The sequence below is a fragment of the Bombyx mori genome, chromosome 8 (assembly GCF_030269925.1).
Source record: "Bombyx mori chromosome 8, ASM3026992v2".
Taxonomy (NCBI): Eukaryota; Metazoa; Arthropoda; class Insecta; order Lepidoptera; family Bombycidae; genus Bombyx; species Bombyx mori.
This window is the reverse complement of record NC_085114.1, coordinates 15831242-15854351: the sequence shown is the minus strand read 5'-3', so window position 1 is coordinate 15854351 and position 23110 is coordinate 15831242. Positions and strand designations below refer to the sequence as shown.

The 23110-nt window shown below is 41.3% G+C and overlaps 2 protein-coding genes across 17 annotated transcripts in view; one reads left to right on the top strand and one right to left on the bottom strand.

The window, feature by feature from the left end:
* The first annotated feature begins 910 nt into the window (after nucleotides 1–910).
* LOC101744741 (GATOR2 complex protein MIOS) lies at nucleotides 911–21218 on the top strand. The gene is made up of 17 exons (XM_038012462.2): nucleotides 911–1185; nucleotides 4226–4420; nucleotides 5488–5637; nucleotides 5777–5929; nucleotides 6228–6429; nucleotides 6596–6695; nucleotides 6985–7138; nucleotides 7328–7506; nucleotides 8139–8232; nucleotides 8313–8448; nucleotides 8957–9137; nucleotides 13360–13548; nucleotides 13983–14121; nucleotides 14195–14333; nucleotides 15669–15870; nucleotides 16937–17136; nucleotides 17848–21218. Exons 1-17 carry the CDS (start codon nucleotides 1065–1067, stop codon nucleotides 17918–17920), a joined length of 2607 nt encoding a protein of 868 aa, XP_037868390.1. The 5' UTR covers nucleotides 911–1064; the 3' UTR covers nucleotides 17921–21218.
* Nucleotides 21129–23110, bottom strand: part of LOC105841244 (histone deacetylase 5) — a 106573-nt gene continuing 104591 nt past the window's right edge. For all 16 annotated transcript variants that reach the window (XM_038012449.2, XM_038012451.2, XM_038012454.2 and 13 more), the window contains one exon: nucleotides 21129–23026. In XM_038012449.2, the coding sequence (XP_037868377.1) occupies nucleotides 22966–23026 (61 nt within the window). In that variant the 3' untranslated portion in view covers nucleotides 21129–22965. The remainder of the gene's footprint in view (nucleotides 23027–23110) is intronic.

Sequence of the window (23110 nt, the reverse complement as noted above, 5' to 3'; positions counted from 1 at the left end):
TTACACTGTTCTCTTTGGTCTCGCTATAATATTACGTCGTACGCGACGTCGGAAGAGGGGGATGGGGTTTCAAACACCTGTGCGTGCATAAGGCACAACAAAAATAACAGGTCGTTCATATAAAACAACCATGAACAGATTAAATTTAAACTGAATTTTCAATTTAGTATTGAGTAATTAGCAATTACCTACTTACAATACACACAATGATTGAACTTAACCAATTTAACCTATCACGCATCAATCGCGTCCTGGCGCTTTCAACTAATAAGTTAAGTGGGTCATAAAACTTTTGTATTTTTTTTTTGAAGTGAAAACTTCTTTAGAATCGTTGTGATTTCAAACCGGATGCAACGGAAAAAACGACAGGTAAGAGACACAAATACAAAAATGTGTAGGATGAAGCTAGCAAAGAATGAGACAGAAATATACATACTATTTAATACAGCGCCATCTGTGAGATTTTTTAATACTAACGTGTGTATAAATGCTCTTGTAGTGAATTTTAATTTAGGATTATACGTGAAATTAAAATATCAATTCACAGAGGGCGCTACCTTACAATTATTTACTAATGACAAAATATTACACATACTTAAGACGTTTAGGATAATTGTATTTTAATTTTGGAATTAATTTTGGAACCACGTTTACTCTGCTTTTCTGACGTATCATTCACAGAGAATAACCATTGAAGTAATCTCTCTGTCCAAATTTGGAAATTATTAAGTCCATTGTTTTCCAATAACCCAAGAAGCCACGCTTAGCGATGCTATGTCATTTTCCCACACTTTACCCGGTTACAGTCTTAAACTAATCAACTTCAGCTCATTTCGCTTCATGTCATTTTCCAATATAACAGATAGAAGAAAACAAAAAACTTGGCTTAAACGTCACGTTACCATGGCATAAAATCTTTAAAAATAAAAGAAGCAAAACAACTCTTATCAAAACAACTACCCCCTGATACCAAGTGTTTATGATATTTATTATCATGTTTACGTACGGAACTGTATCAAATGAGTTAAATTTTTAATTTTAAACGCAATAGTAAATGTGTAATAATGTCTAGCAGATTGGATATATTATGGTCACCGGCACATCATGACAAATTCATTGTTTGGGGCCCAGACATAACCTTGTACGAAGTGGCAAGGATAAAAGAAATCGAGAAGAAAACGACTTGTATGTATTTTAAATATAGCAACAATTTTATTATTTTAAATATAGGACACTACATATCTATAATAATAATAATAATAATGTAGTTTAGTCTTTTAAATATCTTAAAAAATATTTTTTTGAAGAAATCACTTTTAATAAAAAACACTAGACGCTTTTCTTGATAAGTACCAAAAGTCCCCAGTCAGTTTTTGACAAATTAATTGAAGTGTATCAAATTCAAATTCAAATTCAAAATCATTTATTTCAACTTAGATGTCAGTATGACACACTTGTTGAATGTCAAAATACAAATAACAATGTTAACTCTACCACCGGTTCCAAAAAAAAAGCCACAGTCCTGAGAAGAACCGGCGAAACAAACTCAGCGGGCTTTTTTTTTTGTTTTTTCTCAAATATTTTCTTTTTTTTTAAATAAATAGAAATATTCACAATAAAAGAAAAAACAAGTCAAAAAAATACAATTAAAAATAATAATAATAATAATGAAAAATGAAAAGGCCAGGAGCGAGCGCCTCATTCCCACGTAGTGCCATCTAGTAAATAATCCTTAACTTTATAATATGCCTTGTTGCACAAACGTTCCTTAACAGTTTTCTTAAATCTATGAACAGGTAGTAGTTGAACGTTTAGTGGGATCTTGTTGAAAAGCTGTACACCCAGCCCCCTAAAAGAGTTGCTTATTTTCTTAATTCGAGCCGCCGGCAACGCAAGCCTATGTTTGTTCCTAGTGTTCACATTGTGCAAATCGCAGACTCTGGGGAATTCTTCAATGTTTTTACGCACGTACAATAAATTTTCAAAAATGTATTGGGACGCTAAAGTTAGAATTTTGATTTCCTTAAACTTGTCCCTCAAGGATTCCCTCGGGTGCATATTATAAATAGCACGAATAGCCCTCTTCTGCAGGATGAAAATCGTTTCGACATCGGCAGCATTGCCCCATAGCAATATGCCATAGGACATAACACTATGAAAATAACTAAAATAAACCAGGCGTGCCGTATCTTCATTAATATACATTCGTATTTTTTTTACCGCAAACGCTGCAGAACTAAGCCTACTCGCTAACTTGCATATGTGAGGACCCCACTGCAGCTTGGAATCAACTGTTATACCAAGAAAAACTGTCGAATCCACAAGCTCCAGTGTCTCTCCACTTACAGTAATATTAGTGTCAACTTGTCTAACATTAGGTGTGGTAAATTTTATACATTTTGTTTTTTTGTTATTTAATAACAGATTATTAACACTAAACCAATGTACCACGCGCGAGATAGCATCATTCACATCGTCATAATCTTCCAAATGTCGTTTAATTTTAAACAATAATGATGTATCATCAGCGAATAATACGACCTCGTGACGGGTTTCAATAAACTTAGGTAAATCATTGATATATACAAGAAATAGGAAGGGACCCAATATGGAACCCTGAGGAACACCCATATTAAGTAAGACACCGGAAGATCTGGTTCCTTTAACGTCTACTTTTTGGATTCTTCCGGATAAATAAGATTTAATAAGTTCTAATGAAACGCCCCTAATACCATAATGGTGTAATTTCCTCAACAATGTATTATGCTCAACACAATCAAAAGCTTTAGATAAGTCGCAGAAAACCCCAAGGGCATTATGCGACTCTTCCCAAGCCTGAAAAATATTTTTAATGAGATCTACACCTGCATCAATAGTTGACCGACCTCTAGTGAATCCATATTGTTTGTTATGAAGCAGGTTATTGGAATTGAAGTGGTTCAAAAGTTGTTCCTGAATAATTTTTTCAAAAATTTTACTCAATGTAGGTAGTACTGAAATGGGCCTAAAGTTAGAGGGGTCAAAAGTACTACCAGATTTAAATAAAGGTATTATTTTACTATATTTCATTAGATCAGGAAACACACCACCATCAATACAGTCATTAAATATTGTAGCAAGGTAAGGTGCAATTATATCAATAATGGATTTTATAACATTAATTGAAATTCCCCATAAATCACCAGTTTTCTTAATATTAATGAGCTTGAAAGTATCAATTATGTCCTTTATATCAATATTTGTGAACTTAAAGTTAACACTGCATTTATCAACATGATTTTGCAGTAATGATTCGGCGACGGTAGGAGATGAAATTAAAGATTTTGTGGTAGAAGCTGGGATATCAGCAAAGTAGTGCTCAAAGGCGCTGGCCACTTCTTGATGAGAAGTTATTATTCGATTATTGATTTTTAAAGTTAATTCAGCATTGCTGTTTCTGACATTCCCAGTCTCCCTATTAATGATATTCCAAGTCATTTTAATTTTGTCAGGTGCATTTTTTATAATATTGCCTAAGTGCAATGACTTGGCCAATGTACAGACTTTTTTAAACAGCTTGGAATATTTAGAGACATACTCATGAAATGACTTATTATGATTATATGATTTTTCATGATAGAGATCGTATAATCTCTGCCTACTTTTGTGAATTCCAACAGTCGCCCATTCATTGAATGATCTTTTATTATGTAAGATCAGAGTTTTAGAAGTAAAGATGGCACTAAATTCAGAATTAATAACATTAAATAAATCCATGTAATGAACATTAGGATCTTCACTATAACAAACATTCGGAATTTTTGCCAAAACTTTACCTCTAAGCTTCTCCAAACGTCTAATATTAATAGGAACAAACGGTAGCTTTCTTGTACTATTAACATCTGAAACAGATTTAATTTTAAAAGATAAGAATTGTCCATATTTGTTTCATTTAAAAAAGGAAATTTATTTCCACAATGTATCAAGAAAATAAAGTACAACAGTAATAGAACATTCTTTGGAAATTCTGAATATTTAATTTCCACAACGCTTACCATCCACTACACTGCCCTACCACAGATGAAAGATTTGAAGCAAGTATTACACAAGATTACCAATAGTCTGCAGTGGGTAGATGGGGATTTAAAGTCATCCTACAACTATTTTCATTTTTAACCCAACATTTATTTGACAATATGGATAAGTTGATGTCCTTCGTGTCTATTTTATAATGTTTTTTCTACAGTCACTCCAATTTCCTCAACCTATGGAGCCACAGTTGTTGCGTCCCAGAGTGCTAGTGGAGTGCGGTGCGTTGATATCAGTGCTGAACCAGAGCAGCCTGAGCCATTGCTCGCTCTTGGATATGCTAGTGGACGGGTCTCACTTACCACCCTTAAACAAACATATGACCCTTTGGGACTAGTTGGAAGAGAGTTTGGTAAGTTTGAAAGCTTAGTGAATTTTAGTTGATTCATCATTATCCTGCCCTTCTCCCAGTCACCTGGGGTCGGCGCAACATGTTTTCTCCTTCCATACTCTTCTATCATATACCATTTCTTCACTCACTCCCCTCTTACCCATATTGTCTTTCACGCAATTCATCCATTTATTATTAGGTCTACCTCTTCCTCTATATCCTTCCACATTCATAGTTAACATTCTCTTACCAACCTCATTTTCATTTCGTCTCATCACATGAGTCGTCTCATCACATCTCATCATATCAATGGCACTACCTGAATGTATTTTAAATATTCACATTTTACTAATTAAGCTACTAATATAAATTTAGCTGCCTAAAAACAATAAAACCATCTTGATGGATCTAGATAGATACCTAGGTATATCATAAAAGTTCAGTGGTGACTGAATTTTGCAATCAAATGGCCCTCCTATTATACAGATTTTTAATAGTTTCTCTCACTGTGTGCAGTTGTAGGTCAAGCGTTTATAGTACTCCTGAGATCTGTCTGGTACCTCAATGAGAGCAGTCCAGTATTATTTCTATTGTCTTATTACATTATTTAATTAAGAATAAAAATAATCAAATATTACTGATTATAACAGTATTTTACTACTCCTACATGGCTTATAGATAATTGATTAAGAATTTGCATTTCTCAATTATATTACAACCTTTCCCAAAGTGGGTGATAAAGCCCCCTTGTGGGTATCTGTAGACCTAACAAGGGATGGTAAGAGACTTAGAACAAAAAGGGGGCGTTGTGTAGAGGCTTGAGAGCCGATTTATAATTTTATCTAGGAGGACTCTTAGACACCGACTGAGCTTTCGCTATAGTGCTTTTTAAGTAAGTGAAAAAATGGGGGCCATAAAAAATAATTTATTCTCAAAGTGGGCAGCAGACAAAATAAGCTTGGGAAGCCCTGGACTATACTATAAGTTCTATTTGTTTTTATCACTATTTTTGTTCTGTGAGACATATAATTCTGTTTTGCATGTATTCACTTTCATCCTGCACATAAACAACTAAATTATTCTTGCAGCACCAAGATACCAAAGGCTTTGCAACTCTGTGTCATGGAGTCACATGGAGACAAACATGTTGGCAGTCGCGATGGATAAACATCGTAGTGACCACTGCATACTTGTATGGGATGTAAACCGAGGTTCGGCAGCTGCTGATGAGGCTTTAGGTTTGAAATCGATTTATTTTTAAGTGATGTTATTATGATTAGAACTGTGTTGTTATTAAAAATATATTTGTAGTATATTTAAGTGTAAAGTAAAGTCTTCGTGAAAAAATGATGCCTCTGAGCACAATAAAATTTTCAGAAAGTACTTCTCAAGGAAGTGTAGATCCGATGCGACCACTAGCAGAAATGGGACTATCTGAGACAGCACATAATGTAACCTGGTCTAACTGCTCGAACAGGACCTTATTGGCTTCAATGAACTTGAAGTACATCAAAATATTTGATCTTAGAGGTAAGAATGGACCTTTGGTCTTATTGCTCATACATTGATCATCCAGCAGACACTGACTCTATTAAACAATAGTGCTTATATATACAATTAGTTTTGACCATCAAGGCGTGAATACAGTAGGCTAGTGAAATAGTGGAGTCTGAATTACCGCAGGATATATATAATAGCAGAAAACTGTATCAACCCTTGAACGGTCGGTTCTCTTTGTCGTCTATTTACTTACAATAAAAAGGACATTGAAGAATGGCCACAACTGGATGCTCAAGACTGAATCATTATAAAAATGAAATTGCCACAGATTTATCGAACAAAGCCGTGAGCATGACCGCGACCCGCTACTGCTACGGTGTGTGTGCCGACCCGAACAGCTCCCACCAGCTCGCCTCCCGCGGAGAGAACGTGGTCTGTCTTTGGGACACCAGGCACTTCGACCGCCCCGTACTCTCTCTGCAGCATCCCCGGCCTCTAGCCGTCACCCATCTGCAGTGGTGCCCTACCAGGTTAGATTCCCTTCCGTACTGGGGCTCTACTGGGGCACAAGTACTTTTTAAAACAACTTTCAGTATAAAATCCGAACTAATATGTGTTGCAAACCACGCAATGGAATGTAAAATATTTAAAGCCCCACGAAAAACTAATGCATTAAATGTTTTCCTTCTGACGCAGACGCAACCTTCTTCTCTCGCTACAGAGAGATTCCAAGTCGCTCCGCATCCACGACATACAGCAGGCCAGTGCGGAGTGGAAGAAAAACGCGCTCGATGTGGTGAGCCCTACACACGATATTAGCCTATCAGTCTTCTAACGTGGAGATCACATCTCGGCGTCCTCAAGTAAGAAGTATCCTTAATTTACTTCACCTGTTCCGATGCCTGGTGGTAAATGTATTGTGAGCCCGCGTGGGTGTTGCCGGGACGCCGCTGTACTTATCCTGTAACATTATAACTTGCACAACGCAGTACTGGCTAGTAGAGTTGCGGCAGGGAGCCGTGGACCCGGTGCTGTAGTTTAAATAATTACTGACACGAATCGAATTGCTTCGAAAATTGTTTTAGCTGACGGCGACGGCCGTAGAGGCCGAAGTGGAGGAGTACTCTCGCAGACCGAGCGTGTTGGAGCGTGACGTCACTCCTGGAGGGTCGCAGCCGCTCGTGGCCTTCTGCTGCCATCCGGCTCACGAGGCGCGTCTGCTGGCACTCAGCGCCACAGGTCCACGGTCCACTTTGTACTGTTGCTACTGGCAGGCTCCCATAGCATCATTCTCTAATGTGGCCTAAGTCGCCTGTTGAAATATTTGTATTTTAAGAAAATGAATTTACCAATTTCGATATTTAATATGCTGTTTGTGTTTTGTGAATCATAAGAGTTTTTCATTATAACAATATAAAATATGGCCAGGCGGTCTGGTGGACTACACGGTCTGCGAGCGCGTGGCGGTGTCCTGGGGGGCGGGGGGAGGGCTGGCCTGGTCCGGGGGAGGAGGGGGACTCCGTGTCCTCAACGACGACTTGTGCGGGGTCGTGAAGGACATCTCGCACGTCATGAGACGACGCGCCCAAACCGACTACGGCCTCAAGGTACTTGCTGCGCCACGAGCCTCGGCCCCACGGGCGGTCCCGGGCCGACGGCTCCTACAGAAGCGCGTACCCGGGCTGCCTGCACTCGCAACAGTAGCAAAGTGACCACGCGTGGTCTGGGCCGCATGGGCTCGGGGAGGTGTCCGCGGGCTCCGGTAACCACGGAATGTGAGCTCAACCTGTGTCTAAAGCAACCAGACATAAATTTGCAAAAACTTTCAAGAATGTCGTCTCGCGACTGGCACCTTGGTAAAGAATTTGTTCACGGACGGGAGAAACTAACCATGGTATTTTATGATTTAAAACACGTATTGATCGATCATGATCAGGGACAATGAGATATGTGTGTGTGTACATACTGGGTGTTGGGGACTGGCCTGTCGTGAATTTGTGTGCAGGAGTCCACGGCCGGCGTTGAACTTCATTATAGGTATAGAACGGACTAGGATTGCAATAATAATTAATGATTTAGAGCCAACGGTACTGTCATCTGTTCAGTGCCACCCGCGGGACAGGTCAGACCTCTTAATACTGTAAAAAGGAAATAAACTGCTACAGTTCAACGCCGGGCGTGGGGGCGGAGCGCCCGCCGCGCCGAGCCGTGTTGTGATGCTCTCAATGTTTGGCCGCAGCAAGACCTGTGGCAGAACGCAGACCTCGCCGATGACGACGCGCTCAGTGCCCTGTGGCACTTCATGGCCTTGAGCAAGTCCTTGGTGGAAGATGGTGAGTCTTATATTGTTCCTATCTAAACCGCACCAGCAATAAGTAATAATATTCTGTAATCGTGTAATGTTTGATGGCAGGTTGCATAAGGAACAGTCCGTGGAAGCACCCGGGCGTGCTGACCGTGCTGCGGTCCCCGGGCGACGGCGGCTACCGCTCCGAGATAGTGCCCTCCCTGCTGCCCGATATGCCTAACCGCAGGGTCACGCTCTACAGGTCAGACACCCGCCGCCGGGGCCGCTCGCGCTTCTATTTAGTGTTGAGCATTCAGTAAATGGACTCCTTCCTTCGAGAGCCCAAGTCTTATGAGAAGGAGGTCGGAGAAGGCATCAAGCTCCCTTCACTCCCCTCCGACGGGCCCCAGCTGGCCTGCCGGGGCCCCAGTACTATACCACTTGAGAGCTGCGAACTGAATGTGGACCGCGAGGTCGCGTTGATAGTTCTGCGGCCGTCGTGCATAGTTTTATTGTAAAGTACTTACCAATGACAGCGTTAGAGTAATATTAGGCTATGAAGGCTCTATAGCCTAAAAGATGAGATACCGATGGGGAGGGGCCATGTTTGGATAATGAAGGAAGAATGTACTATGTATAACCAGGACACACATCACAAGCGTAATGTTGAGACTTTGTGTCTTAAAGTGGATGGCCATTGTCGTCTCCGTGTTAGGGACAGGAAATCTGTAGCTCGTCTGCATGAGTAAATGTTCTGATGGCTATCCCAGGAGTGCAGAGCGAACTCGTGCACTGCAGCTGTGCGGGTGGGGGTGGGGGTGGGAGAACGCGGACGCGGGGGTGGAGCGCGCCGAGGCCGAGGGCACCCCGTGTCGCGCCGCCGCACTCGCCGCCTTCCACCTCCGGCTTAGGACTGCTCTGGACGTGCTGGCCCGGGCGCACGAGCCGCAGGTGCGTACACATCACGGACCGACATTACACTGCTATGTACAAAGACACATATAATTTCGGCCCTTTAGGTTAATTTTAATTTTTGTGGTCAGTAATTTAATACTTTAGCCCAAATCAAGTATTCAATATTTTTAAGTATTCGTCGAGTTAGGAACAGTTATTTAGCGAGGCAAGACGTGTTGTTTGTGAAGAGTGTGTCGATCTTTTCTCAGATATTGAGAACATTTGGTCGCCTTTAATTTATTATTTTTCTGACAATGAAGAATTGTAACCTGTGCAAGATCCAATTCAGTGATGGTGTTCAATGCGGTACGTGCAAGAAGCATTTTGACTTCGGATGCGCTAATATTACAGAAGCTGGATATAGAAAACTGGGCCCCGAAAGAAGGGCGGCATGGAAGTGTTCTGCTTGCAGAAACCCTTCGCAAGCGGTTGCTTCACAGGCCAGCCCAGTCTCTCCAGTTCAGGGCTTAGTGACGCTAGAAATGATCCACGCTGAATTATGCGGCGTAAATTGACTTAGCTTGTGTCTTATTATTACTTTTTGTATTCTGTATTAGTTTCTATAGTAAATTTTTGTTGCAAATTCACGTGTCACTGAACGTAGGTTATGTACACTTATTAATTATAATCGTGGTCCAAATGTTTACAACACATGTTGTTATTCACTGGCCGGCGCCTCGCCTTTTGCCGCTATTGTTCTCATATCTCGTTGCTTGTCTGTTTGAGGTTGTCATTACTGACATATATTTGAATTGCTTTCACGAATGTATTGCATATCTGCTGCTTATTAACGCTGATCTAGAGTGTCAGGGGTTTTTTGGTACTTGTTATATTCTTCGACTATTTTTATACTACCTACAATTTAATTTAATTTACTATTTTCACTTTTACTATTTAATTTTAATGTCTAGAAATTACCACAGCGTAATATTAATTTTACTTACTATGTTATTAACTATTTTCTTACAATGGACAATGAATCAGTCCTGAATAGTATTCATATCTACTACCAAAATGTTCGTGGACTTCGGACGAAAGTTCTTGAGTTTAGCCGTAACCTGCTATTGTGTTCTTATGATGTGATTATTTTAACTGAGACTTGGTTGACTGATGGCATCTTAGATAGCGAATTATTTAATGAACATTATACAGTTTGGCGTAGGGATAGGAACAGTGACCTTACGGGTCAATCTCGGGGTGGCGGTGTTTTGATTGCGACTCGTAAAGATTTAAAAGTTAGTTTGCAGCCGTCATTTAACTCATCGGTTGAAGATTTGTGGGTTACACTCATCGTTAAGTTGAAACGTGAAACTATTAAACTGCATATATGTGTATTATACTTATGCAAACAGGGTTCTAAGTTATCTTTCTCTGAACAATTAACTAATTATCTTACGAAACTCACCAACATTGTTTTGGATAATTCACTTGATAAATTCCTACTTGTTGGTGATTTTAATCTGAGCGGCATTACGTGGCTGCCGTCTAATCTTGGTTACTTTACACCTTATAATGCTCGTAGTAGTGATGAATTATTGCTTGTGGATGAAATGCATGTTCACGACTTTGCTCAGTACAATGGGATAACTAATAAGGATGATAGGATTCTGGATCTAGTATTTTCAAATGAATCATTGGTTGTGAGTAAGTGTGTTGATCCAATGGTCCCGATTGATCCGTATCATGAGGCTCTTTGTATTACGTTCAAATGTATTGAACTTGTAACTCTAAGAACTGCACCGCGCACTAACTATCGATTCAATAAAGGTGATTATTTGTCAATTAATAGAGAGCTTAATAATATTGACTGGTGTGTTGAGTTTCAGTCAAGATCTTTGGAGGGCTGTACTGATTATTTTTATGAGACAGTTAACGACCTCAAAGAGAGATATGTACCATCTCGCGTAACTGGCTCTGATCATTACCCAGTCTGGTATTCAGCTGCTCTTAAAAAAGCTATCAAAGAAAAATATAAATATAAACGTAAATATTCAAACTATGGAAATAAATCTGATCTAAACTCTTTTAATGTGCTTCGGGACAGGGTTAGAGTACTGGAAACTAATTGTTACAATGATTATATTGACTCTCTTGAAATTTCAATAGGAAATGATCCTAAAAAGTTCTGGTCCTACGTTAAATCAAAGTCTAAGTGTAATTCAATGCCAGGATCTGTCTCGTATAACAATGTGATCTCAAGTTCGGCTGAGGGAGTCTGCAGTGCATTTTCTAACTATTTCCAATCTACTTTTCTTGACTGTGATATCTCTGTTAATCTGACACCTAGAATAGCCGATGAGCATTTCACCGCAACTTCTCACTTAAACAACATCTACTTGGACCAAGCCGAAATACATAAGTTAATTCTTAATCTTGATCTATCTAAATCAGCTGGTCCAGACCAGTTGCCTGCCAGATTTATCGTTGGTTGCTCTGATGGCATAGTTTTGCCAATATACCTTCTTTTTAAGCGTTCTTTACATGAGTGCACTGTTCCAGCAATATGGAAATCGGCCTTTATTAGCCCAGTACATAAGAAAGGCTCTAAGTTCGAGGTTACCAATTACAGACCAATTTCCAAACTTTGTATTATTTCAAAAATATTTGAACGTGTTATTTATACTCAAGTATACGCGGCATTGCAAAATGTATTTAATTCAACTCAGCATGGATTTCTAAAAAATAAATCGACTGTTTCTAATTTAGTTATCTTAAATGATTATCTTACTGATGCCATGCATAGTGGTAAACAGGTTGATGTAATTTATACAGATTATAGCAAGGCGTTTGACAAAATTAACCATTCTATTCTGATTTCAAAGCTACAGAACGTAGGAATCTGTGGCGACTTATTACGATGGTTTATATCATATCTTGAGAAGAGATCGCAAGCAGTCGTGATCAACAATTATATTTCTGCTTGGGTACCTATTCCCAGTGGCGTACCTCAGGGTTCGTTACTGGGGCCCTTGCTTTTTATTATTTTCATTAACGACATCACTAAGTGCTTTCAATTCTCACGCCTTCTCTGCTTCGCTGATGACATGAAAATTTTTATGAAGGTTGCTTCCATCAATGATGCCAAGTTAATGCAATCTGATTTAGATCGTCTTTGTCATTATTGTTTACTAAACAAACTTGATCTTAATCCAACTAAATGTCATGTTGTTACTTACACTCGAAAAATCAACCAAATAGCCTACAAGTATAAACTAAATGAACATGAACTAATTAAACTTAATAGTACACGTGACTTAGGTATTGTTCATGACAGCAAACTCACATTCGATGAACACGTTAACTCTATAGTGACTAAAGCCTCCAAAATGCTTGGATTTGTTATGCGTAACTCTCAACATTTTCGTAAAGCTAAAACTATTAAAATACTATACTGTACTTTTGTTCGCAGTCACTTAGAATACGCTTCACAAGTTTGGAATCCTCAATATAATATCTATATAGAACGAATTGAAAGAATTCAGCGTAAATTTATAAAGTACCTTTGTTTTAAATTAAATATTGCCTATAACTCTAATAATTATGATAACCTTTGTAAAAAACATCATCTACTTCCTCTTTACTTGCGGCGTGGGGTTTCCGACATTATATATTATTTAAAGATCGTTAAAGGTTTGGTGGATTGCCCGGAGCTCTTATCCAAAGTTGGCTTCAATGCACAGAGAATATCTTTAAGGCATCGAAATCTAATTTCTTTGCCACTAGCTTCCACTAACTATAGGCAAAACTCATTCTTTTTACGTGTTGGTGGTGACCTCAACAGACTTGGCAGGTTCTTAGATATTGACCCATTTTATTCCTCTATCACAGGACTTAGACGTCAGCTTAGTGCCCGATTTTTCGTGGGCGATGAGGGGGCAGAGGGTGCGGGGCCATGTGCCGGTGACGTGTAGCACAACAGTTTTTAATTAATTTGTGACATTTATACATAAGTGTACATTTAAATTAGTCTGGTGTTTTCCTCCATTCCTTATGTTGTTTCTTGCTTGCTGAATGTTTTTAATTTTTTTTTGTTTCTATGCTTTTGTTTCTCTAGTGTTTTTAATTTGTTTATATTGGTGAGAACCTTTAATTGGCTTTTTGTTTCTATTATTTGTTATATTATTATACTTTGTTAGTTGGCTGTTGGTTCTCCTTGTATTAAATAAATAAATAAATAAAGTATTTCCTCGTGATATGTGACTACGGTTGTTTGGAACAGCTCCGCGTGGTGGGGCTGGCGCTGGCGGGGCTGAGCGAGGAGCGGCTGTGGCGTGAGGCGCTGGCGGCCGGCGCCTCCGCCCTGCCCGACGCCTACCTGCGTGGGCTGCTGCACTTCCTGGCGGCCTCCGCCCCCGCGCCGCCCGCCCTGCACGCGCCCTCCGCGCCGCCCGACCTGTCCGCCGTGCTCGTCAGTATATTGTGACGTAACGCGACCCGCTCCCCCAACCCGCTTGCCCTTGATGCGTCCCTTAAACGTCACTTGAAGTATCACGTCTATCGCAGTGAGAGAATTCAATTTAAAGTAACAACTAACGCTTGTGGGGAGCGTACATTAGGTGCCACTATCCCGCCGGTCACATGTTCAGGTTTGGAGGACGGGGCAGCCGTTGTACCATATCATATAGACTCCGAGTTCAAGTCTCAAGGGGGCTCGCATCCTCGTTGCGAACTCTGGGCTTTGGTAATCACTTATCATTAGTGATTCATTAATGTAATAAACAAATCTGGCAACAATATAAGAGTTATGACAACACAATTAAAATAACCATTTCTTAACATTTTCGTAACATAATACGGATTAAAAACAATCGAGTACCATCTGCCCCGCGGCGCCGCCCGCAGAACGAGACGGAGATGCGGCTGGAGGACCGCGTGGCCTTCGCCTGCATGTTCCTGTCGGACGGCAAGCTGCACGAGTACGTGCGACACACGGCCGACGCGCTCGTGCAGCGCGGGGACCTGTCCGGCGTGCTGCTCACCGGTGAGGGACGGGCTGCCCACCCCGGCGATGTGCTCGGTACACGTGTGTTACACTGCGCGGTGTTGTGGTCCAGGGGCCGGCGCGGAGGGCGCGGCGCTGCTGCAGCACTGGCTGGACGCGAGCGGCGACGTGCAGAGTGCCGCCCTGCTGGCCGCGCGCTGCTTCACGCCGGAGCTGCTGGCCCTGCCGCACGTGCAGCACTGGCTCGACAGGTACCGCGCCCTGCCCCACACCGACCCACATCAACTATCATAGTATCATAGATTTTTACTAATTGATTGAACATTTCTACGGCTTGACCCCACCGCTAGCAAAAGAGGCATTAAATTGTGATTTGTATATACCTAATTCAATACGTAGACGCGCCGTGCGTTCATGGTAGTGTCAAATTATTTTATTACATTCTTGTATAACAGTGCACTTGTAGTGCGCGCGGAAACGCTGGTCATCTCCTGAGGTATGTAGCGGGGTGAGACGGGGGAGAGCGCGATTGACAAGACGCACACGATATTATATTAAGTGCAGATAAATCTCAGAATAACATATTAGAATTAATGTAATGGGTGCCTAATTCTAATATTGTATTTTTCTATTTCCTGGTTAAACAAAAAATGCATATTCAAAAGTGTTTATTATATTTTATTACGAAACAAAACAATTTTATAAGCAAATGAACATTTCTTAAAAAGAAAAAAAAAAAACTATCACCATTATAGTACATTATAAAAAAATAATTATTTATTTATCTATTTTGATTTTTTTACCAACAAAAATTTATGAATTTTCCATCGTAATACCCCCATGTCGAAATCATCAATGTAGATTCTCTTTTTTATTTTTTTAGGTTTTCATGGAGAAGTAAATTTTGATTTTTCCGATGTTTGCCGATTCGAATTTACTTCAGCTACAATTCTAATTACGGTCTGAGAAAAAAAATTGTGCACATTGTAAATTACATTTTACACTGATCGTGTTATTGGTGGACCCATCTTAGGATATTTTATCTCGTGTATGTTTGGAACAAACTGGCAAGAACAACTGTATCGTACAACCGCCGCGGTGGTCGACGGCAGACTGAGTTAGCTTGACGTTTGTCTACCTCGCCCGCCCTGCCGCTCGCATACAGCAGGCGGTGACTAGCCCTTCCGCGCACACTATAGTTAATGGAAAATTTGGTTTTCATTTATTGAACAGTTTTACAGTTTGACCCCACCGTTAGCAACAGGGACATTAAAGTGGTACCCGCAAAATATGTGAATGTGTGGAATCATTTATGCTGTCGACCTTGCGTCGACGTCTCCAGAAGACTGCATATACGGGCGCCGGTGACCACTTAACATCAGATGGGCTCACAAAAAAGAGTTTATAATTTTCTCAGTCACAAGCGATTATTGGAGCAGACGGGTAGGACAGGCTGCCGCACCGCGTGCTCGGTGTCGTGCGCGGGCTGTCGAGGACTATAGACTCGTTGAGACAGGACGGCACTCCGGCAGCAGCAGTGCAGTCTTGTGAAGAGAGTAATGCGAAGTGTTGTGTGTAACGGGCAGCTACCGCGGGCTGCTGGACGGCTGGCGGCTGTGGTGGGCTCGCTGCGCGCTGGACACGTGGGTGTGCGGGGGCAGCGCCGCGGCCGCCGTGCGCCACGTGTGCGTGGCCTGCACCTACTGCGGCAAGTCCGTGGCGGCGGCCGCGGGGGCCCGGCCTCGCCCGCCGCTCGCGCGCCTTCCGCCGCCCGCCGCCAAGATGAAGGTAAATACAACATTCCCCCGCGACCTACATACTTCATATAGTGATGAAATGCTACGTTACCGGTACCTCCGCCCCCCCCCCCCCCTGCCGCGAAGTAGTAATACGTTCCGATTCGAAGAGTGGGGTAGCAGTTCTACTATAGAACTGAACTTCACAACTCATATCTCAAGCTGGGTGGCGGCATCTTTGTTATTGATGTCTATGGGTTCAGAAACACTCGTGAGCAATGAGAAAAAAAAACGTTAACTTCTTATATTAATTAGTTATAAACATTTTAAATCAATTATTGTCAATCCCAAATCAAAAAACCCAGATCGAACTTATAACTATTGTTAACGAGGCTTCTTGAAATTACACGCGGCAGCAAATTGTTTGTTATGGCCGCGCGTGTTTTTTTCTTAAATCACGGAGGCTTCTTGGTGATGGACGCGCCAACAAAATTGTATGAAGTGGGCGCGCGTGATCGCACGGCCGGTCGGCGGCGGAATGAAATGGCGCGCGTCCCGCGGCACGTGGAGGGGGGGGGGGGCGGCAGCGCCTCGTTCGTTAACAACTATCGTTTAAGGCTTCGTCAAACAGAACACGTTCTTAACGCGGCGTTTTAACGTCGCGCTCTTTTCATGTCACACAAATTGACTAGACGAGCCCAACGCTCCTTGACGCAACATAACGCCAAATTATAGTGCCTTTCGATAGCAGTGTGAAAATTAAAAAGTTTCAAGATGTCGAGTGATTCAGATGTGGCATTGTATAAACATGGATATTTCCTAACTAATTCTATCAATTTTTCGGGCATTATCCAGTATTTTAATATACATTCACTCGGACGCTAAAATAAAATTTGTAAAAAATTACAATGCCTGACGTCAAAGCGTCCTAACGCCGCGACAGAGCTTTGCGTACTGCTAGCGCTGGGGCTCTGTTTGACGGTATGTTACCATAGTAGTAGTACAGCACATCTCGGCGTCATAGCGTAGCGCTCTGATGCGCGCTAATTACGCGTTCTGTTTGACGAAGCCTTAAGACGTTTCCGAGAAGGTTCCGAGCAGGGGGCGCGATGTTTCAGCAAATCTCGTCGTGCCCGAACTGCCGCAAGCCGCTGCCGCGCTGCGCCGTGTGCTCGCTGCATCTGGGCACGGGCGCGGGGGGCGGTGCGGGGGGCGCGGCGGGCGGCGGCGCTGGGGGCGCGGCCTTCCCCCGCTGGTTCAGCTGGTGCGTGGCCTGCAGGCACGGGGGCCACGCCGCGCACCTCATGGACTGGTTCAAGTACGTGCCGCCCGCTCCCGTGCGCTCTCTGTCTAATGTTCTCCGTTTCCGAACAAGTATTATAAACTTATATATTTAAGTCGTCGTGGCCTAAAAGATAAGACATCTGGTGCATTCGTATGTAGCGATGCGATGGTGTTCGAATCCCGCAGGTGGGTACCAGTTTTTCTAATAAAATACATACTGAACAAATATTCACGATTGACTTCCATAGTGAAGGAATAACATCATGTAATAAAAATTAAACCCGCAAAATTATAATTTACGTAATTACTGGTAGTAGGACCTCTTGTGAGTCCGCGCGGGTAGGTACCACCGCCCCGCCTATTTCTGCCGTGAAGCAGTAGCGTTCCGGCTTGAAGGGTGGGGCAGCCGTTGTAACTATATTGAAACTAGAACTCATCTCAAAATGGGTGACAGCATTTACGTTGTAGATGTCTATGGGCTCCGGAAACCACTTATCACCAGGTGGGCCGTGAGCTCGTCCAGACCCCTAAGCTATAAAAAAAAATAAAAAAATTCAGATTAAAAAAAAAAAAAAGTTTTTATGACACCGAAACTGACAATAAGATGATATTGTTTTTGCCCTGCTGCTGCCATCGGGCTCAGGACGTTAGAGCGAAGTTATAGAATGAATATAAATAAAATATAATGAGAGTGACACAGCTCCCAACATGCGGAGCGCGTGCCAATGAGTCCCGTGTGCTGCAGGGAGCACGCGGAGTGCCCGGTCAGCTCCTGCAACTGCCGCTGCAGCACCCTGGACCCCCCCCACCGCCTGTAGCGCGCCCCGGGGGACCGACTATCTACTGAACACACGTTTTTCTTTGGTGATATTTTTTGTTTATTTCATCTGTGGGTTGTTTAGTAATTAAGATCAAACAAATCAAAAGAAAAAATAACCTTGAATATTTAAACTATTGTGGTTTAATCTCCAATTTTGTCTCCGAATGTCGTTAATAGTAAAATATGAAATCAATCGAAATTTCATAATGAATTATGTAAAGACACAATTTGTTCATTATACTTTTTATTATTATATTATAAATTTCTATAGGTTAAGAAAATCAATGAATTGTATATCTGAGACACGATGAGTGCCCACTGAGGCTCGACACAGAGCCGTTAGCGAGGGACGCACGCCAGCGTGTGAGAAGTAGCTTGTGATCTGGGAACCCAGATAAAATACCTTTATAAAATATACGAAGAGTACTCGACCGGATTAAGGATCCGTTTTGTTTATGTTTTTTTTAAGTAATCACCGTTGGGCTTGCATACGGCTCATCTGACGGTTAGTGCACACTCTAGATTATTATAATCATTATTAGTAATTAAAAGCTACAAGGCCTGTGGGATCCACGTTCATTGTATCGAAGTAAATTCGGGAAAACTAATTAAACATAAGAACGTTTTACAGAAATATATATTTTTATACTAGAACTTAGTACTTTAAGGTAAGAGCTTAGATTCAGTAGGAGGGCTCTTCACTAGTCATTATTGAACAAAAAGTGTGATCTGTCTGTACATCGGGATTTTGTAATGACTCATGTTCGCTCAATGTGCAAATGACCTCTTTAGGTATAGGCTTTATTCAAACATATACTTTGGTCTATATTTTTAACTACTCTGTGTACGACTCGACCATAGATTATACACTTAATATATTAGGACTCGACTTTTGGCGGAAACGCGACAAACGAACTTTTACAAGGTTTAATTTTTGTAATTAAATTTTCTTCCGGCTTAAACGTCTAATAAAGGACGGTTATTAACTGTTTAGCATCTGTGAAAGTGTATAAATGTGAGAAAACGAAACGCAGTCGCTGGATATGGCTTCTCGGTTTGTTCCAAAAAGTTCAGTGAAGTTTCAGGAAATAACCACAATTTTACTGAGACTTTATTTCATCCCATATCGCTTCATTTAATTTCATCCAAATTCATTACAGTCTCAGATTACATAGAAAACTTCTCATTACATCCAACCATTACATACATTATTATTTTTCGTAATGTTCGTACTGTTAGTAGTGAGAAGGCCGAACTCTTTTTAAAAAAGGATTTATTCGACACTACACAATATTTTTAATGAATAATTAATTATAATAAAAGAATTTAGAAATAATGAGGAAAATTGGTAAACGTCTCACTTCAATGAATATCTGACCCGAACTGAGCCTGGTATGTTCTCATGAAATCACTGTGAGAGGGCTTATGATGAGTAAGGTGTTTGGTAAGCATTAGTCTATACAGGTTAGGGATATAACAGTACGAATATACAGAAGATTAGGATTAGATTATGGCGTGATAGGTTTGCCATGTGGGAAAAATGGAACTACTACTTCTGAAAGGTCAGTTTTGTTGTAATCTTATTGATAACCTACAACACTTTTCAATTTGAACTCAAAGCATGAATATAGTCATGACTTGATACTTTTAAGACTTATTCTAATCCGAAAATGTACTTGGGTCGTAGAAAAAATATAAATGATTTATTAAAAGACTCGGTGGTATTGATACGTTTTTTTTTAATGCCGTATAGGCAGACAAGGATACGGCCCACCTGATGGTGAGTGGTTACCGTCGTCCATGGACGTCAGCCATGCCAGGAGCAGAGCCAAGCCGCTGCCCACCGTTAAGTACTCTCCACAAGCCTCGTTTGAAGGACATGTCATAGCGCTCAGGAAACACTGTGGAGGGGAGCTCATTTCAAAACCGGATGGTGCATGGCAAAAAAAGGATCTCTAGAAATGCACTGTGGATGAACGCAGTGGCTCCAAGTAGTATGGATGAACTCTACTCCGGTGGCGGGCAGTGCGATGGTAAAAACGAGATGATAGAATCATCTCAAATAATACCGCAGAGCACTACCCATGGAACATACGGTACAAAATACAGAGAGAAGCGAAGTCCCTCCGCAGACCCAAAGGTTCGAAACAATCGGTGAGAATGGGATTATCGACAATTCGAACATTGGAATGAGCACCATGCCTTCATCTTGGCCTTATCAATTCAGACCTACTACTATATGTCATCTCGGCACTCACACCATTCTCTTGCATCCTCCTCTATCACCCATTCCATCCAAGTCTTCCTCCTCCTCCTCCACCATTACTATGGTACGCAGTAAGTAGACGGCAGGACAAGCACAAGTCACAGTCTTTTTTTAACACTGATAATGGCAACACCTTAAAAAGCGATTAAGAAATTCGACCATAATCATGGACACATCGAAATATTTATTCATTGAATGTGTTACATTTTTTATTGCTCACCATGTAAAGACATCCCACCTTTTCATTACTGTCATTTTATAAAATCTGTAAAACTCGTCAACAGCAGCTAACAGTTTTATGTGTATATTAAATACAGAGTACGTTCCCTCTTCCGACGGACTGCTCATGTATTTTTTTTGTAATTTTATGGCCTGCTACTAGACCTTTAAGCCAAATTGTTAATGTAATTTTTTTAAGGGAAAAATGACCTGGTAACTAAGACCTTTAAGTCAAGCCTTATTTTAATTATATTCTTATTTTTATGAAAAATGATAATATGGAGGGAAATGAAATGAGACGAGATGATTTGGGATGAAATATAATCTCAGAAAAAGTGGTGGTCATTTACTAAGATTTTTTCAGTAAACTTTTTGGAGGATCCCGAGAAGTTACGTCCAGCGGCTTTGTTTCATTTTCCCACAATTGTGTACTTTCACAGATATTAAACAGTTAATAAATCACCGTTATTACACATTTAAACCTGAAGAAACACTAAATAGACAAAATAAAACAAATCACACAACTTTACTCCTCGCGTTCCCGCCAAAAAGTCGTTCATATAATCTTTACAAATAGTGTGCCCTGGTTTAAAATTAAAATCTTCCTAACTGAATATTACCAGGACTCGTGACAAGAGATTCATACTTTGTTGTTTTTTTGAATTGTTTTCTTTTAAAAGTGAAAAAGAAACAACAACAACTGTAAATAAAAATGCAGATGTATTTCCAAATATATAGATTTATATATACATTTATTAAATAATTATTTCATCTGTATTACAATTTAACAATAAAATTTTCAAAGACACAACATTTTATTTATTTATTTTAAACTATCGTAAATGGGATTCCATCCCTGGTTGAGGCTCGCGCCGACGCAAGGCAATACGAACCTAAACCCGTATGGCTAGACGTCAGTATTGCTTGCGTCGCGCGGGGGGCCTCGCGGGCCGGGGGGGGGGACTACAATACAGTTTAGGCTTTCTTATTTTTTATCAGAAACATGTTGAAATCTCTTTAAAAGAACTCGCCACGTAAGAAATATTTCTCTTGAAAGACTTAATTTAATATTTTAAATTGTTCGTGCTAATCTTATTTAAATTATAACACTTTCTCGTTCAGAAGTTAGACTTAATATTTTTTTTTTATAAAATTTATCTTTTATTCCTTGTTGTCACACAAATAGTCATCTCTGTATCTCTACACATTTCGTGATATAATGTAATCGAAATACTGCAACGACATCCGTTCGTTACAAACACGACCGAGCCGTTGGACGTGGTTTAGTAGAAAAAACTAAATCCACGTCACTACAAAATATAATTCTAGAGACTTTTATCAGTCTGGACTTGATAATAACATACATTACTACAACACGACGAAGCGGCCCACCCCCCTCCCACCCGTGCGAGTCCACGGCCCCGCTTCTCGTCGCCGGGGCCGCGACCAGTCGAGACGTCTATTCGATATAACATTACAACATCGCTTCAACGACTCCAAGAAACAGAAGCTCATACGAACAACACATTCTCCTATTCGATAATATAAATCTAATATTCTCATTTTAATTACAAAATAATATTTCAATACATCAACAGTTTATAGACGAAACACTCGGCATCCGAACAAATAAACGGGCAGAGTCAAATATCACACGTCGCATGCTCTCGGTCCCCGCGCCCCCCGCACCCCCCCGGGGGACTCCTCGCTCTCCTCAAGTGTCACTTAGCAACAGTACGAACTACACACAAATATCCTTCAACCGTTTGTAACCCACTGTCTCGCCGCGGGGGGCGCACCGGGGGGGGGGCCCGGTCCCGCGGAGCCCCCCGCGGCTACACACGAACAACGTTCGTTGATTGAAGTCTTTGGTACAGGAGAGACGACCGAGGATTGGATGCACAAGTACATGGCTCATCCGGAGCGCGACTCGCAATTACTCGACATTTTTACTAAGTTTTTCTTTATCTATTAATTATTATAAAAATATGGAGGCTCAACGAGTAGCGCTCCCCGCGGCTCAAACAATAAACTCTCGTAATTATAATAAAAAAAAAGCGTTCATATCCAAATATATAATAATCATATATTAAATAATATATTTTGTACACATTACTCTACTACTTTTTTTAAAGCTTTCAAAATTAAGATTTGTCTTAATTTTACATTCTACACAAAGTTCCGTACAAGACCCGCGGCGGCGCGCGGCCCGTCCCCGGACATATACATATAACAACGCGATTTACAGAAACAAAAATAAGTATTTGGCAGGACAAGTTTCGATTACAATGTTAACTACAGACGCGCAGTGCGGTCCCGGGGCCGCAGCGTACACCCACACGAATCGACACGAACACGCATACTGTACAACACAAATATACATAAAACTCATTTATACTCAGCACGACGTGACCGTACTGGTAAATAAATAATCAATCGAGACGAGAGGTCTCGTCGCTGGAGGGCGGCCGGAGGGAATGTGCCGTCCTGTGTGACGTCACGCGGCGTGGCGCGGCGTGGCGGGGCAGGGCGTGTCGTGGCGCGGCGTGACGCGGCGCTCACTTCGCTTCGTCCTGCTCCATGGGCTCCTCCGAAACCGACCTTGAACTTTCTGCAGACCTGTAACCACAAGGAAATCTGATGAGGCTCGTCGGGTTGCGAGCTTAGGGCGGTGGCGCCGGCGTCAACGTGACTGGTTCAGTC

Coding starts and splice junctions, on each gene's coding strand:
- LOC101744741 (XM_038012462.2), top strand. CDS start 1,065: ATGTCTAGCAGATTGGATATATTATGGTCACCGGCACATCATGACAAA. Junction 7,139..7,327: donor GCTGGCACTCAGCGCCACAG/GTCCACGGTCCA, acceptor AAATATGGCCAG/GCGGTCTGGTGGACTACACG. Junction 9,138..13,359: donor CCCGGGCGCACGAGCCGCAG/GTGCGTACACAT, acceptor TGTTTGGAACAG/CTCCGCGTGGTGGGGCTGGC.